Raw genomic sequence first — 14691 nt, forward strand, 5'->3', positions numbered from 1 at the left:
GAGACAGCATTTGCTGGGAGAAACGCTGCCTGAGACGACCAAACCACTGCTGTATACAGGTAACACTGAACAGCAGCAAAAGTGTGTTGGGGTTCATTTTACTGGTGGTGATCTACCATGTTAAAAGGTCAGTGTGTCATGCTATTGAGTGTGGCAACTTGCACAGACAATCTTCACACAAAGTGTTGAATACTTATTTTCCAATGACTGATAAACATACAAATTGTCTACCACATGTCTTTATACAATAAACAATCAAAAAATAAATGATGTCACATTTCTCTAGCTTCATAGCAAAGATGTACCTCAGATAATGAGACCAGCAGAGAACAACACACTTCCGCTAATGCACTGATGATGGAGCTAATTTTTCCTTTGGCATTTCTGCTAATGTTGAAAACATGTAGCTCCCTTAGCTTCCTCTGTACTTGGGTGTTTTGTAAACTATCGTGAATAAAATTTGACATTGGTGAATTTTTTTTAATCGCCTTTTAAGAATTCTTTGAGTAGCTTGACATTTATATTCATGCTCTTATTTCAAAGTGGGTGAAGACTGTTTGTTTGTGTAGTAGTTTTTTTTCTTCTTTTTCTCGTGTTTATAGAGCTTTTTTCAAAGCCATGTGTTTTTTAGCTGTTTTGAATGTACAAAAAAAATAAAACAGCAATGCAGAGACCAGTGGTGGGCACACTTCTGCCAATCCCCACATGTGCTAATAGCCAAGCTAATTTTTCATTTAGCATTTTCGCTAAGTTTGAAAAGGTTTAGCACAGTAAGCTGGCCTCAAAATAATCTTTTTCAAGATAAAACTTAAAGCCCTAATTTCTGCCAGTTTTTTTTTTTTACTTCTGAATGAACACACTGAAGTTTTGGTTATTGACTGTTTAAGAATACTTCAAATAGTTTGACTTTTATATTCATGCTGTTATTTTGAAGTGGGTGAAGACTGTTTACACAGCTTTTCCATTTCTTCTCTCCATGTTCTCTACCCGTAATGTGGCACACCAAATGACATTTATTATATACCCAGAATCCATTGCTGCACTGTAAATGATTTAAACTCCACTGATGTCTTGCCTGCTTTCTGGCCAAATCACTTCTAAGGTCAATTAGGCAAAATCAGCAACAGTTATCAATACTCAACTATAAATCTGAACCTTTATGTGAAAGGTCTGTTCCAAAGAATCACGTCCTGAAGCACAACCTAACAGGTAGGTGTGCAATAACAAATAAGCTCCTGTTGAGGGCAATAGACTGTAACACATGTGTCATTGACAGATGGTTAAATTTAGCTCTTTAGCTTCCGTTAAATATCATGTTGGTATAGCACTTTATCATTTTTGGAACTAATGTCTATGATAAGAGCTTTAGGGTTAGTGCAACTAACTTTTTACATGGTAATGCCCAATACCAGATTGACTTCCATGGCAAAGACAAGGTTTTATTGTAAACTTAATTTCCTTCCAAATTCCAATGTTTCAGCAATGAAAAGACCAACCTCACCCTATGTAGAGTAATTTGCCCTAAAACCTTGTTGCCAACAACTAGCGTCAAGCATTTAAATTCACTGGGAACTTAATACTTTGTACTTTTTTTCTTCCTCAGGGGAACTCATCGGGATAAACTATCTGCATGCTCAGACAGGTCGCAAGCTGCGAGTGTTTGCTGATGATCCAGAGGAGCCAGACGGTTCAGAGATTAAGTTGGTGGATGAAGTCATGTCTGAGGAAGACAGGCTTCAGGATGTTTTACTTGAGGATGTGGACGAGGGCTTCAATGAGGTGACAGAGGCCTTCTTGGACACTTCATTTCAGAAGACCAGTGCACCTCAGAAGCCACCTCTGTCTGATTCGTACTTCAAGGATTCCTACTTCGAGGTTGTCTGGGATACTGCTAGTGACGAGGGGGTATGCGTTTTCTTTTCAACTCTTACTGCAGATGCTTTTTCTTTTGTATTTAGATTGCATATAATGCCAATACTTTCTTCAAGATTTTCTTCACAACTCCGCCCAACTGGAGTTCATGAATGAAGCCTCATACCTGCTTTTCAGGAGACTGTGGGTCCAGACGGAGCCCCTGGGTACCAACATGTGGTCCGACTGGCTCGCAGGCTAGTGGACCTCGAAATGAAGGGCAAACTCTGTGATGAAGAAGTGGAACATATCCTACAACTCTGGCAAAACCTCTCGGAAAAAGATAAGCAGCCCTCCTGCAATAAAGCTGCCCCGTCTACAGGCTCCACTTCGAGCCGCGCCACAAGTACAGAAAACATTTCCTCCTTGTCACCTGACTCCAGCCGCCTGGTAGAAACCATCTTCAGGGAGCTGTCCACCCTGTACGGAAGCGACAAGAGGATCATGGGTGTGGTGATAAACCGGTGGTCCCTGGTTTTGCGTCACTATAATGCCATCAGAAACATGGTAGTTAACCATCCAATTCTCAAAACCAAGACCACCCTCAATCTGTTTGCAATCAACCAAGTGGCCATTTCTCAATGGTACAATTAGCATTCTTTTCTACCACTTTGGCATTTATCTCATAAAATGAGTGTTTGTGATTAGCAATGTGGGTCAACACTAACTGTTCTCCTTTTACCCTGCAGGCACAAGAGGTTGATGGCTAGAGAGGATATATCTACCCCTCTGTTAACATCAGGGGAGTCCTTCACAGTCGCCCAGGAGCCCCAGCTTGACCCCGGCTCTTCCTCTGTTGTTTGGAACTTACTGGTGACTACAGGAGAGCCTAAAGAGGCACTGTCACAAACCTCTCCTGCCCCTGCTCCTTCCACCAGCACCTCCATGGTTGGGACTGCTGTTCTTCCTGCATTAATCAACATCTCCACACGTACCCCGACGCCCATAGCCCCAAAACGGAAAATGGATCAGCAGCAGGTGGAAGTTCCACCGACAACTACCTGTATTCCAGAACAGAGAGCTGTCTCCTTCAGATCTTGCACGAGCTGTGGGAAGCGGAGAATTTGGGATACAGGTCACAGAGTTCTGAGAGCTGCCAATGGGAAGAGGCTGAGCTATTGTCCTGTGGCAGCCAACGGAAAGGGCCCAGAGGAGTGGCTGGCCTCTCTGTAAAGAGCTTTGCTTGTGTTGAGCATTACAATGAGGATCAGCATTATTGTGTGTTGTAGCTTTCAATAAGCATTTAAAAAGAAAATGAAGTGTGGGGGGAAAAAAATCAAGCGTGCCTTTCTCCTCTTTGGTATCCTAATTTTATACAATTTTTTTTAATGACTACTCTGAGCAAAAATGGACTGTAGTAATGTAATTTTTTGCTGAGTAAAATCCTTGATTACCTATTAAGAACTTGTCCTAGTCTGATGTTCTAGATGTGATTTGCTGGTGTTTTATTTTAAACCCGTCAGTGTGATGGTTTAAAACAGAAAGTCATTGGTTTTTTGGATATCCCAGTCAAAAATGGTGTGAAAATGTTCTTTTTCTTTGAAATTTTCTATGGCAAATAAAATGCCATTTGAGTGTCGAGCTGAAATTATGCTATTGTGACAACACTTTTTAGTGTGGTGTATTATATAACTGTGCATTTATTGCTTTCACTTGCCTGAACCAATCTTTTGAACCACTCCATTAAAGTACAAAATATATAGTAGACTACTGGTGTCCCAAGTCTGTCCTTGAAGGCCGGTGTTCTGACTGGCATATAACACCTGCATTCTGCATGTTTTAGTTCTCTCCTGCTGGTAGTAACAACCTTATGTCAGTGTTCTTCTTAGGCCTTCTAATGAGCCATAATTTGATCTGGATGTATTAAAACATGCAGGATGTTGGCCCTTGAGGACAGACTTTAGACACCACTGAGGAATAAAACATAATATAAACGCTTTTTTATACCTTGGGTACCAGGAACATTTTATGACTGTTGGAAATTACGCTATTTGATCAAAACGAAGTAAAGTATAACTACACAGGTATATGTTCTGTTTTCTTACTATTATCAATCTTTTAAAACACTTCAGGGGAACAAAAGTGACGCGCAAAAATTGTAAAAAAAAATATCAACAGAAGCAAAACATATGAAGTCATTTGTTTCTGATTATTGTTACAAAGTTTTAAAAAGTTAAAACAACGACCCACACAAAAAGCTTCTGAATTTTTTTTTTTTCTGGAAATAAAATTGTAAAAACGAATCAACTGATTGTTGCTTAGATTTCCGAGGGACCCTGAATGCGTCCTTTTCCCCGCATCACCCTGCTCTCTGCTCTGCTTTAGTTTCAGTTCGATGTCCGTCCGTTTGTCTGAGTGCAGGTGTGCGCGTGGACTCGTCGTTTCCCGTTAAATACCGAAAACTCCAGATGGGAAAGCCGACCATCCAGTGACCGGAGCTTTTACTGGGATAATACCCTAGTGTTTGGGGACTTTATGTGAGACGAAAGGGGAAAGAATCGAGTTTTGGCGTTAACGTATTAGCCACAGCACGACAGGTGAACCGCGGCTTTCAGATTTCAGACGTTAGCCTCACCGAGAAAGAGACATCTATTGCTCTGGAAACCAGGAGTCCAGCTTTGCTTGGAAGCCAGGCTGCATAAACCACATACATTATAGAGGTATGAAGCCGGGATTGCTTGTTTTTGACTTGTTTTGCTTTAGCCTATCTCGGTCTCAACAGCGGCACTAATGGAGATTAGTGGAGCAGGTGCAGAGAGTTGGCTAATTATCGGTTGACTCTGAAAGCGTCGTTACGACTAAAATTTGGCACGTTTAACGGGTTGGTTTCGACTAAATAAAGCCATGGCCTGCATTATCAGGTGGCGAATCACCAACTAATGTAGAAATATGTTGGAGAACACCAATTAGTTTTCATCTAAAGTGAAAAACAACCAGCAGGTTCCAGCTTATCTCCAGGTCATAGCCTTCAGGCATAGCGGCGGCTGTTTATACTAAAGCTATCTCGGCTGACATCAAAACAAAGGTTTTAAAACGGGATTTATTTAGTCGTATGTGTTTTTATTTTTTTCTTTTTTCAAAGAAAGTGAAAATGAATTGGGTGAACAACTGAAACTTGAGGTAAAACTAATTTAAGTAAATCCGTTTATTTTAAATCAAAGGAAATCTTTTTTTTCTCACTTTGGTTGAACCACTACGTTTGTTTAATTGTGCAAACAAATTAATTTCAATTTTTAAATCCCAGTTGGTCTCTTAGTCATTTCATGGTTTATCTCCTGGTGGTTAAAATGTATTGTTACCCACAAAGTGGTAAATAAAATGCTTAAAAACAATAAATTATGTGGCTGATTTTCTGGTGCAGATGGACATTAAACACGGTTTCAGTGGCCCGAAAGTTTAAGATGAAACCAAGGCTCTGTCATCAACAGGAATAAGAAAAAAATGATAGAAGAGAAATCCTGCAATTGTTTGTAATATCAACAGGAAATCCTCAAACACTGATGCCAAATCAAGCAAAATGGCTGCTGCAGACTGTCTGACTGGAGAGTTAAATATTGTTTTATTACCATTAAACCGCCAACCCACATGACCAAAAGGTACTCACTTTATTTACGGTAGAATCAGCATGTTTTTTTTTTGGTAACTACGTGTAGTTGGATTGTTTTTCCTTGCTAAGAAAATTCTTGGAGTTTGGAAGGGATTGAGAAATCAGCAGAAACTCTGGAATATCTGGATCGACATTTTAAGTTGATGCTGAAGAATTGTTGGAGTCAGAATTCATGAAATGTTTGAAAATGGTAACAAACCACACAAGTGATGAAACAGGAGGATTAATGTAATTTTTGTTGGCCGGCATTCACCTTACCAGTAATTTGGCGAGCTTCATCAATAAATCCAGTTTATCAGGTATGTAACACGTGGCTCACTAAAGCAAGATGAGGCAGGCGTTTAACAACTTTCAGTTCAAAAATGCTTTGTTTATCCCATATGGAAACTTAAAGGTAACTCGTATCATCCAAGTACCCTCAAAGAGTCATTTGCTTTTGCCACTCATTTTTTAAAGGAGCAGAGCAGAGAGACAGTGGAGTTGGCGATATCTTCAGGGAAATCTGAAAAAAACAAAAAAAAAAAACAGTAAAAGGTTCAAAAATCTCGATGCCTTTTGAAGAATAGAATAGATCATTGCAATCCATGGTCTCCATGATCTGAATTCCTCTTTCCCCGTCTTCTTCTGAGTCTTTCTTTGACCTCTTCCCTCATCCAACTCCTTCCTCTGCCTGCAGGTTTCTCCTCGAGGTCCGCTGCCTGAAAAGCGCCATGGCCTCCGCCCACTCGGAACAGTGCAGCGTCCTGCAGGACGAGCTCACCTGCCCGGTGTGCCTCGACGTGTACCGGGATCCCCGCCTGCTCCCCTGTGGACACAACTTCTGCAAGATCTGCCTCGACCGGCTGAGGCGGCAGGCGGAGCGAGGCCACGTCCGCTGTCCGGAGTGCCGGGAAAACCACCAGAGCGGCACCAACTTCCAGAAAAACTTCAAGCTAGCCAACATCGCCGACGACTACCTCCGCAGGCGGAGGGCCATGACGGCGGCCGCCTCCACTTTAAAGTCCCAGGAACCGCTTTCGTTCTCTGCAGCACAGCTAGCCAAGACCATCTTCGCCGTTCAGTGCGACTACTGCCCCGCAGCTGCCGCCGGCGCCTCAGGATTCAGCTCCTTTGGGGACAAGTCCTCTACTAGTGCTTGTCTTTCTCAGGAAGGCAAAGACAAGCAGGACGCCGCTTCGTCAACGCTGGCGGTCAAGACGTGCCTGAAGTGCGAGGTGTCCATGTGCCAGGAGCACCTGAAGCCGCACCTGGAGCTGCCGGCGTTCCGGGAGCATGTTCTCGCAGACCCAATGCTGGACTTCTGGAAGAGGAAGTGCCTGGATCATGACGAAGTCTACAGGTAGGAGGCAGATGTTACAGCCTATGCGCTCTTCTTCTTCTAAGCTCTTAATTTTATAATGAAACTGCAAAAAAACTGTAGACAATTCGCTTCTAATCATAAAACAAAAAGAGCAATAAATTGATTTCAGAATTTCCCCAGAAAACCTGCAAAGCCCGGTGCTAGGAGCGCAAAGGCAGTCTACCAGCATGTTTGTGCTAAAAATTGTTAGAAATTTGGAGGAGCACGAACAGGTGTCATAATTAAAAATGACAGCTTGTGAGGTCAATTTGCAGGCGCAGCGACGTGCAATTGGTGTGGACCCCTCCAATGTGTCAACCATAAACCTAGCTTAATCCATCTTTATTTAAAATAGGGTTTTTTTATGTGACAGTGACATTAAACAAACAACGCTTAGTCCTGTGGCGGTGCAAGTAAAGCCTGGTGTCCCGCCAGTGTGTTTATAATACACTTGGGGAAAACACTGGATTTTATCCGTGAATTGAATTTTGGGTATTTTGAATATTTTGATTTTGGGGGGGAAAAAAATATATATATATATATATATATATATACCACAAATGGTTTCCTAGTATTTTCATACTTCTGAGTGATGCCCACATCACCATCTTGTTTGACAAGTGTGTTACACATCTTCCATTTATTTGGAATATAAGGCTTACACTAACTTATTGTCAATGTTACAATAAAATACAGTTGAAATAATACAAGATTGAAGTCTTAACATTACGAGAATGAAGAAGTAATTGTATGAGAACTCAACACAAAAAATAATTATCCAAGCTTTTTTCTAATTTTCAGACGGTCTTCCAGTCATTATTCTGTTAATGTTATTATGACTACAAGAATTTATGTTTAAGAAAATATAGTCAAGCCCTAATAGTTTATTGTACATCTCACAGAAGGGGTGATTGAAATAATCAACATTTTTTAAAAATAATTTCAGCTTTTTGTTTTCTTCTTAAGAGAAGAAAGTGAATCAGTATGGAGGAAAAAAATGTAGATTTTATTTTATTTTTGAGCCTTATCACCCAGCTCCAACATATGTTCTCCAACAGTTTCCCATGGTTATGTGTTATGTAACCATGAGAAACTACTTATATGTTTCGGCTTTTCAATATTTATTTTGGCAGCAGCAGATAAATGATGACATTGGACTTGATCTTCAGTTCAATGAATAATTCAAAATGAAATGGGTTGAACCAGACGAAGATCAAGTCCAGCCTGTTTGTGAAGCAGATGCTTATATTCTCATTTTTACAGTTGAGTTTTCTGTTAAGAAATGGATCATCTGTAATGTTATAGTTGGTGCCATGTTGTTGTTTGAGAAAGCGATTTCTCAGGGAGCCAGGCGGCGTCCAGAATGAAGTTGTTTTGTGTTACTGTCTCACCTAAACCTACAGACCTTCTGACAAATAAACAGAAAACCTGCTGCAAATTCTCACTTTTATAATAACAGCAAACATATCTGCTGCAGTGGTTGGAGTTTATTTTCTAAGACTCTACTGATTCAGGTTCCTCCATTCTTTTTTAATGAGATGACAAGAAACAAGTTCAGTTTTTACAAGTTGTTTATTTTTATGACAATAAAGGAAACGGAATCAGAAGGATTTGATGTTTCCCAGTCTGAACAAAGTTACTAATGGTTCAATAATGGCAGATTTTCACGTAAGGATCAGAATAATGATGCCATATGTTAAGATTCTTAATGTTTTATCTATGATTGCAACTTTTCTATAGAAATGTTTCTTCTCCCGCAAAGTAATCAGATTTTAAGATTTACTTGATCTGAACCAAGTGTCTGTTTTCTATATTTTATTTCCTGTTATTCTCCAGATATTACTGCATGGATGACAAGATGTGTGTTTGCAACGCCTGCACCATAGAGGGAGGACACTCAGGACACACCATCAAGACCCTGAAGAACACCATGAAGGATCTGAAGGTACCAACAGAACCTTCTAGGAGTTTTATCCCATCTGCTACTTCTGCTGACTTCAAGTCCATCACAATCACTTCATGCTGTTTCCAATACAACAACAATAACAACAAAAAGTCAGAATTAAAATCTACTGACTGCCTTAAGGTTTTGTCTCAAAAGAAAATAAACTGTTAAACATATTTATCAAATAATTGACCACTTATGTCAGCTGTAACCACTGAAACTGATCTGTTGGTTTACACGTGACCAGCAGTGCAGTGGCACTGAGTTATTGTTTCTAAGCCACCCAAAAATGAGGAAAAATGTCTGATTGGTTTTATTTAGTGCTGCACACTTCCTCCTCTCACTCTTTCAGCTGGAGTTTTAGGACGTGTAGAAAATATGAAAGAAACTCCTAACACAATGTCTGTCACATTTGGTCATATTTTGATCACATTAGTGGTACTAAGAGGTTTATATTGTTTGGAAAAGTAACTGGTTTGTTTTTATTGTCTCTGTCAGGATAATGATGGGAATATGTCATTTCCCCCCCACCTTATTTCTACAGGACATAAACCTGTTGATGCTCAATAAATTCAATGCTTTCTTTTTTTACATTAATTTCTACTTGTATTACATATGTTTAATTTGTGATTAAACGCAACAGTTTGAGTAATTTACTTAACCATATTTTAGTTTTTGTCTCGCAGGCTTATTCAAATATTTCAAGGAAGGAAAATTTCACATTTAATTCAGTCTTAATTGAACTTTTGGTTCTTATTCTGTCTGATTTTGAAAATATAAAGATAATGCTTTAGGGAAACCAAGTGTAGAAAATTAACCATTATCACGATGAGTAGATCACTAATCGGTGAGTAGATCACTAATCGGTGAGTAGATCACTCTACTAGTTCTCTAGTTCCGCTCTAAAAACTGAAAGCCAGTTTCTGCATTTAGTTGGTTTCTGATTAGAGGAGCCTACAAATTATAAGATTCAGTCATTACTCAGTTTTAGGTTAAAATTTTGAAGTCAAATGTTACACAATCTCCAGAGAAAATGTAGAAGGCCGAGTATGAAAATATGTGAGATTTTGAAATAAAAAAAATGCATAGAAGAGTTGAGACAAACTAGAAGTCTGTTTATAAGCGGCAAGAATCAATTTTCTTTCAGATTTACTTCAACCAAGGCAAATGTATAGAATCCACATGAATAAATAATAATAGTTAGAGAAGGAAAGGACAGTCATGTGACTTTGTCCAGCTTCTCTGGGTGTTAAAGCCACTTCCTGTTCTTTGTTTCCTTTGAACAATGCCACATAGAGAGGAGATGCTTCCAGGCTACTGCTGTGGAGACGACAAGAAGCAGAAATGTCACGAACTCACCTAAAACTGAAGCGTAATAAACCACCAAAAACCTGTCCCAAACATTGAAGACATTTACTTTTATTTCAGGACGTAGTTTTGTTAAGGACACCATTTTATATCAGTTTCCTCACATGAATGTTTTAGGAGCTCCAGAGACCAAATTGAATTCTAATTATTATTTTTCTTCATGTAGGTATTGTCATCTTGCTGCTTGTATGACATGTTAGTCATTTCTGCAGTGTAACTTGAATTGAACCCCTTCATGTTGCTGTCCTCCAGAGCGCTATGGACAAACAGCTGTACAGGCTGGAGAGGAAGAACAGCCTGGCAGAGAGGAAGCTGCAGGAGCAGAAGGAGAAGGAGAGACAAAATAAGGTAAAACACAACAATCCAACCTGTTGAGCTGGGTTTAACTCATCTATTAACTGCTGCTTTCATGACACCCCTGGTTTGGCATTATGTTCTCTGATAAATGACTTTAGATCACTTGGGAAACAAAATCAAGACACGTTACATTTGACATTTGCTGTGTTAAAAATGTCATTTTCTTTTGCATTTTGCGGTGAGCATTTTTCTGGAGTTATGGACACGACACTTTGGAGCGCGTCTGGTTCAGAAGCGCGTTCCAAACCTTTGGTTGACACGGCGCCTTTAATTCCAGTCTCCAATACACACAGAACAGAAAACATTAAAGAGAATGCCATGTTGTGTTAATCCATTTATAGTCTAAACAGAGGAGCCAGCAGTCTATCTTGAGGAAATAAGGATGCAGAAGTTGAATAGATCATAACAAGCAAAGTGCGCTACACAACCAATGAGGACGCAGACCCCGCCGCTGCAAGAATTAAACTTAACTCGCACTGTGGTTTTAACAAATGAAGCTGGAAGATGTTACCCTCTTGCGCCAAGGAGGAGAGCGGCGCTCAGGAGGAGCGTGGTAAATGTAAGATCTGTCTGCTTTGGGGAAGCAAATCACACAAAAAAATCCCTGTGGAAGCGCACATGTGGACTGCACACAGGGTAAAAAGGTCGCAGGGTTCAATTTATCGGTTTGGATCAGATGGATCCAACTGATGAACTAGTACAGATTTCTCTGCAGATGAAGACCAGCAGGAAGTTGTGAGGCACTGTGCTCCACTTAAGTTGAAGTGCTTAAGTGAAATTGTTTAATTTAATTTATTATAAGTTATTGGGGCCACAGTCAGTGGTTTTTGTCACTACGGAGGAAAAGTAAGATGCTTCCATCTGCCCTGTGTGTGATGGGATCTGGATTCACTGTCCAACTAGGTGAATATTAACTAAACCGCATAAAAAATGCGGTTGAACAGACTGTTAACATGATTATAATTATAATTTGATGGGTAAAAATCGTACATGCTGGATTTTTTTTTATGCTGTCCATTTAAATGATAGACGCCAAAAAAGTCTAGTGTGACCTCTGTCTCCAATGTACCTTCAATTAGATTAAACATGAGCTTCATTTAGTAACTTTTATCATGGAATTTTGTGTTTTGTAATATCAGAGTGACGTCATTAATGACAGTATTTTGTGCATTTTTCCCTCTGAAACTGAGTTTGTACCTCTGTCCTTCCTGCCTGGTGTTTCATCCAGAAGTTCAAGGAGGATGCAGAGCAGTGCCTGACACTCCTGGAGGACGAGATGAAGACCAGAGTGCAGCGCTTCATCCTCACACTGAGAGAATTCACTCGCACCCAGTGCGAGATCAACGGCTCAGCCATTCAGAAGAACATCTCCAGGATCTGTCAGGACCAGACGCGCCTCGACGAGGTGCGCTGCAGCATCGAAAGCCTCGTGCAGGAGAGCGACCCGTTCCACTTTGTGGAGGTAAGCACTTCTCGCTGCTAATGGTGCGTTGTACGCCAGCTTGTTCCGATGCAAGACCTGCTGGTAATGATTTTATATTTGAGCCTACTAATGTTAAAACAGTTGGCTTGGAGAAAAAAGTGATCTTTATTTAAATTAAAAAAAAAACTGTAATGAAAAGCTAAGACCTATTTAAATTAATTTTCTGTTTTGATTAGCATAACTTGTGCCTAACTTTGTTCATGTTCTATGTTTCTGAATGTTTTGTCTTGATTTCAGGCATATAAAACCACAGGAAAACAGTAAGTACCAATTTCATCTTTATCATTTATTGATGGATTTTTAATTTGATCTGTTTGATGTCATACAATGGAATTGTTTTTGTAGCTGTGGTCTTCATATATTCTATGAGGTGATGGACTTTGTCTATCAATCCGACAACTTTTATTCCTTTCACAACCTGATTTGACGCATTTAGTTAATGTGTAGACTTATCGATACCTTCATTAAATATCAGTAAGCATGTTTTATTTCTAAAATATCTTCCAGATAAAAATCAGTTCTCTTCAAGAAAACGACAGAGCAATAAAATGACCAGAATTTCAAGTTAAACTTGGGAATCTTGAATTAAAACAGTGAAACTTCATATCTCCATTACACAAGTCTGTATCTGTCTTGAGTCTCAACAGTGTAATGATGCTCCTGCAGCTCTTTCTACAGATCTGATGCTGTAGCTTTTACAGTTTCATCTCCAGCTATTATTGGCTGCCAAGGATATTTTTTGGACGTGTCAAAATTCCAAGGCAGTAGAATTGTAACTCTTCAGTGTTTAAATATACGGTACATGTGTATGTGTGTACATGTGCATTATATTCAGCGTCTTATTCAGACGTTTTTGTGTCGTTTCCTTCAGTGGTTCTTGGTGCAGCGCCACCACAGACGAGAAGAGGAACAGGATTTTCAGTTAGTTCAGTTCATTTGACATTACAGTGTGAAAGAAAACCACACCAGCTGAAAATGTAATAAATGTTACAACTTTGGTCAAACAGAGTCTGGTGTGAAAACACTCTAAGATTCAGACTTGTGTTGCGGTTAAGTGGCAAAAACAAGACTTTAGACTTAGAGTAGAATCACAGTCTCATGGATGTCCTCTCCAAAACAGGAATACTTTATGAACCTGCCAGGACTTAATTTAATCAGGATAATGACGGCATTTATGTTCGACTTGAATTGTTTTTAGGTCTGTGTATTGGTGCCACCACGCTACTCAGGATCTATAAATCACCTTTAAACAGGCTTTACCTCATACCTGTAAATAATTACTGTAACTATTACTGTAACTCCTTACTGTAACTATTTTCTTTATGACAGGTGCCGTAGACAGCTTAGGAAAAATATGTTCTACCCCGAGTACGTCGAAATGGAGACGGAGATCCTTGGAATAAGGATGGAGGAGGAAATGACCAAATTTCTTGACGATCTACCTTGTCACATCGTCGCTGCCATCAACTCCTTATGTGAGTTTTTATTTTATTTTTCAAACGTTCAGTACATTCTACACATGTAGAAAATCACATTGCTCTGAACCCTACCGACCCTCAGGTAGTCTTTCTGACCACGAGGAGGAGGAGGAACATGAGGACAACGAGGAAGAGGTGGCCGAGGATGAGGACGATGACGATGAAGACGAACTGGAGGACAGCAGCGAAGAGGAAATGAGGAGCGACGAAGAGGAAGAAGAAGCGCACGACGACCTGGCCGACGACCACATAAGCTTATGGGAGGATGACGAAGGGGAGGAGGAGGAGGAGGAAGGAGAAGAGGAAGAGGAGGAAGGGGATGACGATGAAGATGAAGATGAAGACAATGAGGATGTAGAGGAAGAGGAGGACGACGATGAGGAAGAGCGAGGGGTTTAAGTGAAGCGATTAGCTGTGGTAGGACCAGATGTTTGAACGTTTCCTCCTGCTGGATCCACTTGAAGCTAACTGCACTGACAACCCAATGCTAAACTGTGATGCTACCGCTAAGCTACATCAAAGTGCTTTATATCAGAGATTCACTGTAGATAAAAACCCGGCTCACATCAAAAACATGAATGTACCATGACATAATATGTACCAAACCTTTGCATGGCTGCACTGCTCCATTTTCTATCACTTTGATAAATATTTTACTAAATCCAATATATTTCCCTGCAGAGGCATAGAAAGGCAACCGTAGTCTTGCCTGATAAGAAATGAATGTTTATTCATTTGAAGAAAAAGCATTCAATTTCTTACTTTCACTTCACTTTGTCAGCATGTTTGGTTTCTAAAGGAAAAGCGAACACAAAACATCTGGCCTGGTGTTTGAACAAGCTGTGTGTGTGTGGTGCTGTTTTATGCATTACAAGTTAAAGTGTGTGTGTGGCAGCGAGGGGAAGTATTGCAATGCGATACGTTTACATTAGATGGTAAAAAAAAAAAAAAGTAAGGCTTTAAAAGCAGTGCTTGCTTTGTATAAAGAATTGTCAAATGTTTCTATGCACACTTCAAATGTGAATTTTAAAGGAGCAGTTTTAGGTCGTATGAAATTTTGCACTTTAACATTCAGATATTTCAGGCAGAACAGAACATCTTTATACTAAAGATTGATTTTTTTTTTTCTGATTGTGACTGTAAGGGGCCAAAATAAGATAAGATGTGCATATTATTAATAAAGTCTGAATTGAATATTTCAAA

At 39.8% G+C, this 14691-nt stretch overlaps 2 protein-coding genes across 2 annotated transcripts; both read left to right on the forward strand.

Moving 5' to 3' along the window:
- The first annotated feature begins 6 nt into the window (after nt 1-6).
- On the forward strand, nt 7-3616 carry LOC106937944 (uncharacterized). The gene is made up of 4 exons (XM_015019706.1): nt 7-59; nt 1604-1905; nt 2050-2495; nt 2601-3616. Exons 2-4 carry the CDS (start codon nt 1717-1719, stop codon nt 3082-3084), a joined length of 1119 nt encoding a protein of 372 aa, XP_014875192.1. The 5' UTR covers nt 7-59; nt 1604-1716; the 3' UTR covers nt 3085-3616.
- Nucleotides 3617-3708: 92 nt separating this feature from the next.
- Nucleotides 3709-14691, forward strand: LOC106937943 (E3 ubiquitin/ISG15 ligase TRIM25). The gene is made up of 8 exons (XM_015019705.1): nt 3709-4571; nt 6195-6857; nt 8694-8802; nt 10423-10518; nt 11756-11989; nt 12248-12270; nt 13340-13485; nt 13571-14691. Exons 2-8 carry the CDS (start codon nt 6229-6231, stop codon nt 13885-13887), a joined length of 1554 nt encoding a protein of 517 aa, XP_014875191.1. The 5' UTR covers nt 3709-4571; nt 6195-6228; the 3' UTR covers nt 13888-14691.

This window comes from Poecilia latipinna, unplaced genomic scaffold (genome assembly GCF_001443285.1).
Source record: "Poecilia latipinna isolate Pla-1442-1.1 unplaced genomic scaffold, P_latipinna-1.0 Scaffold2470, whole genome shotgun sequence".
NCBI lineage: Eukaryota > Metazoa > Chordata > Actinopteri > Cyprinodontiformes > Poeciliidae > Poecilia > Poecilia latipinna.

Coding starts and splice junctions, on each gene's coding strand:
- LOC106937944 (XM_015019706.1), top strand. CDS start 1,717: ATGTCTGAGGAAGACAGGCTTCAGGATGTTTTACTTGAGGATGTGGAC. Junction 1,906..2,049: donor ATACTGCTAGTGACGAGGGG/GTATGCGTTTTC, acceptor CCTGCTTTTCAG/GAGACTGTGGGTCCAGACGG. Junction 2,496..2,600: donor CAAGTGGCCATTTCTCAATG/GTACAATTAGCA, acceptor TTTACCCTGCAG/GCACAAGAGGTTGATGGCTA.
- LOC106937943 (XM_015019705.1), top strand. CDS start 6,229: ATGGCCTCCGCCCACTCGGAACAGTGCAGCGTCCTGCAGGACGAGCTC. Junction 6,858..8,693: donor GATCATGACGAAGTCTACAG/GTAGGAGGCAGA, acceptor GTTATTCTCCAG/ATATTACTGCATGGATGACA. Junction 8,803..10,422: donor ACACCATGAAGGATCTGAAG/GTACCAACAGAA, acceptor GCTGTCCTCCAG/AGCGCTATGGACAAACAGCT.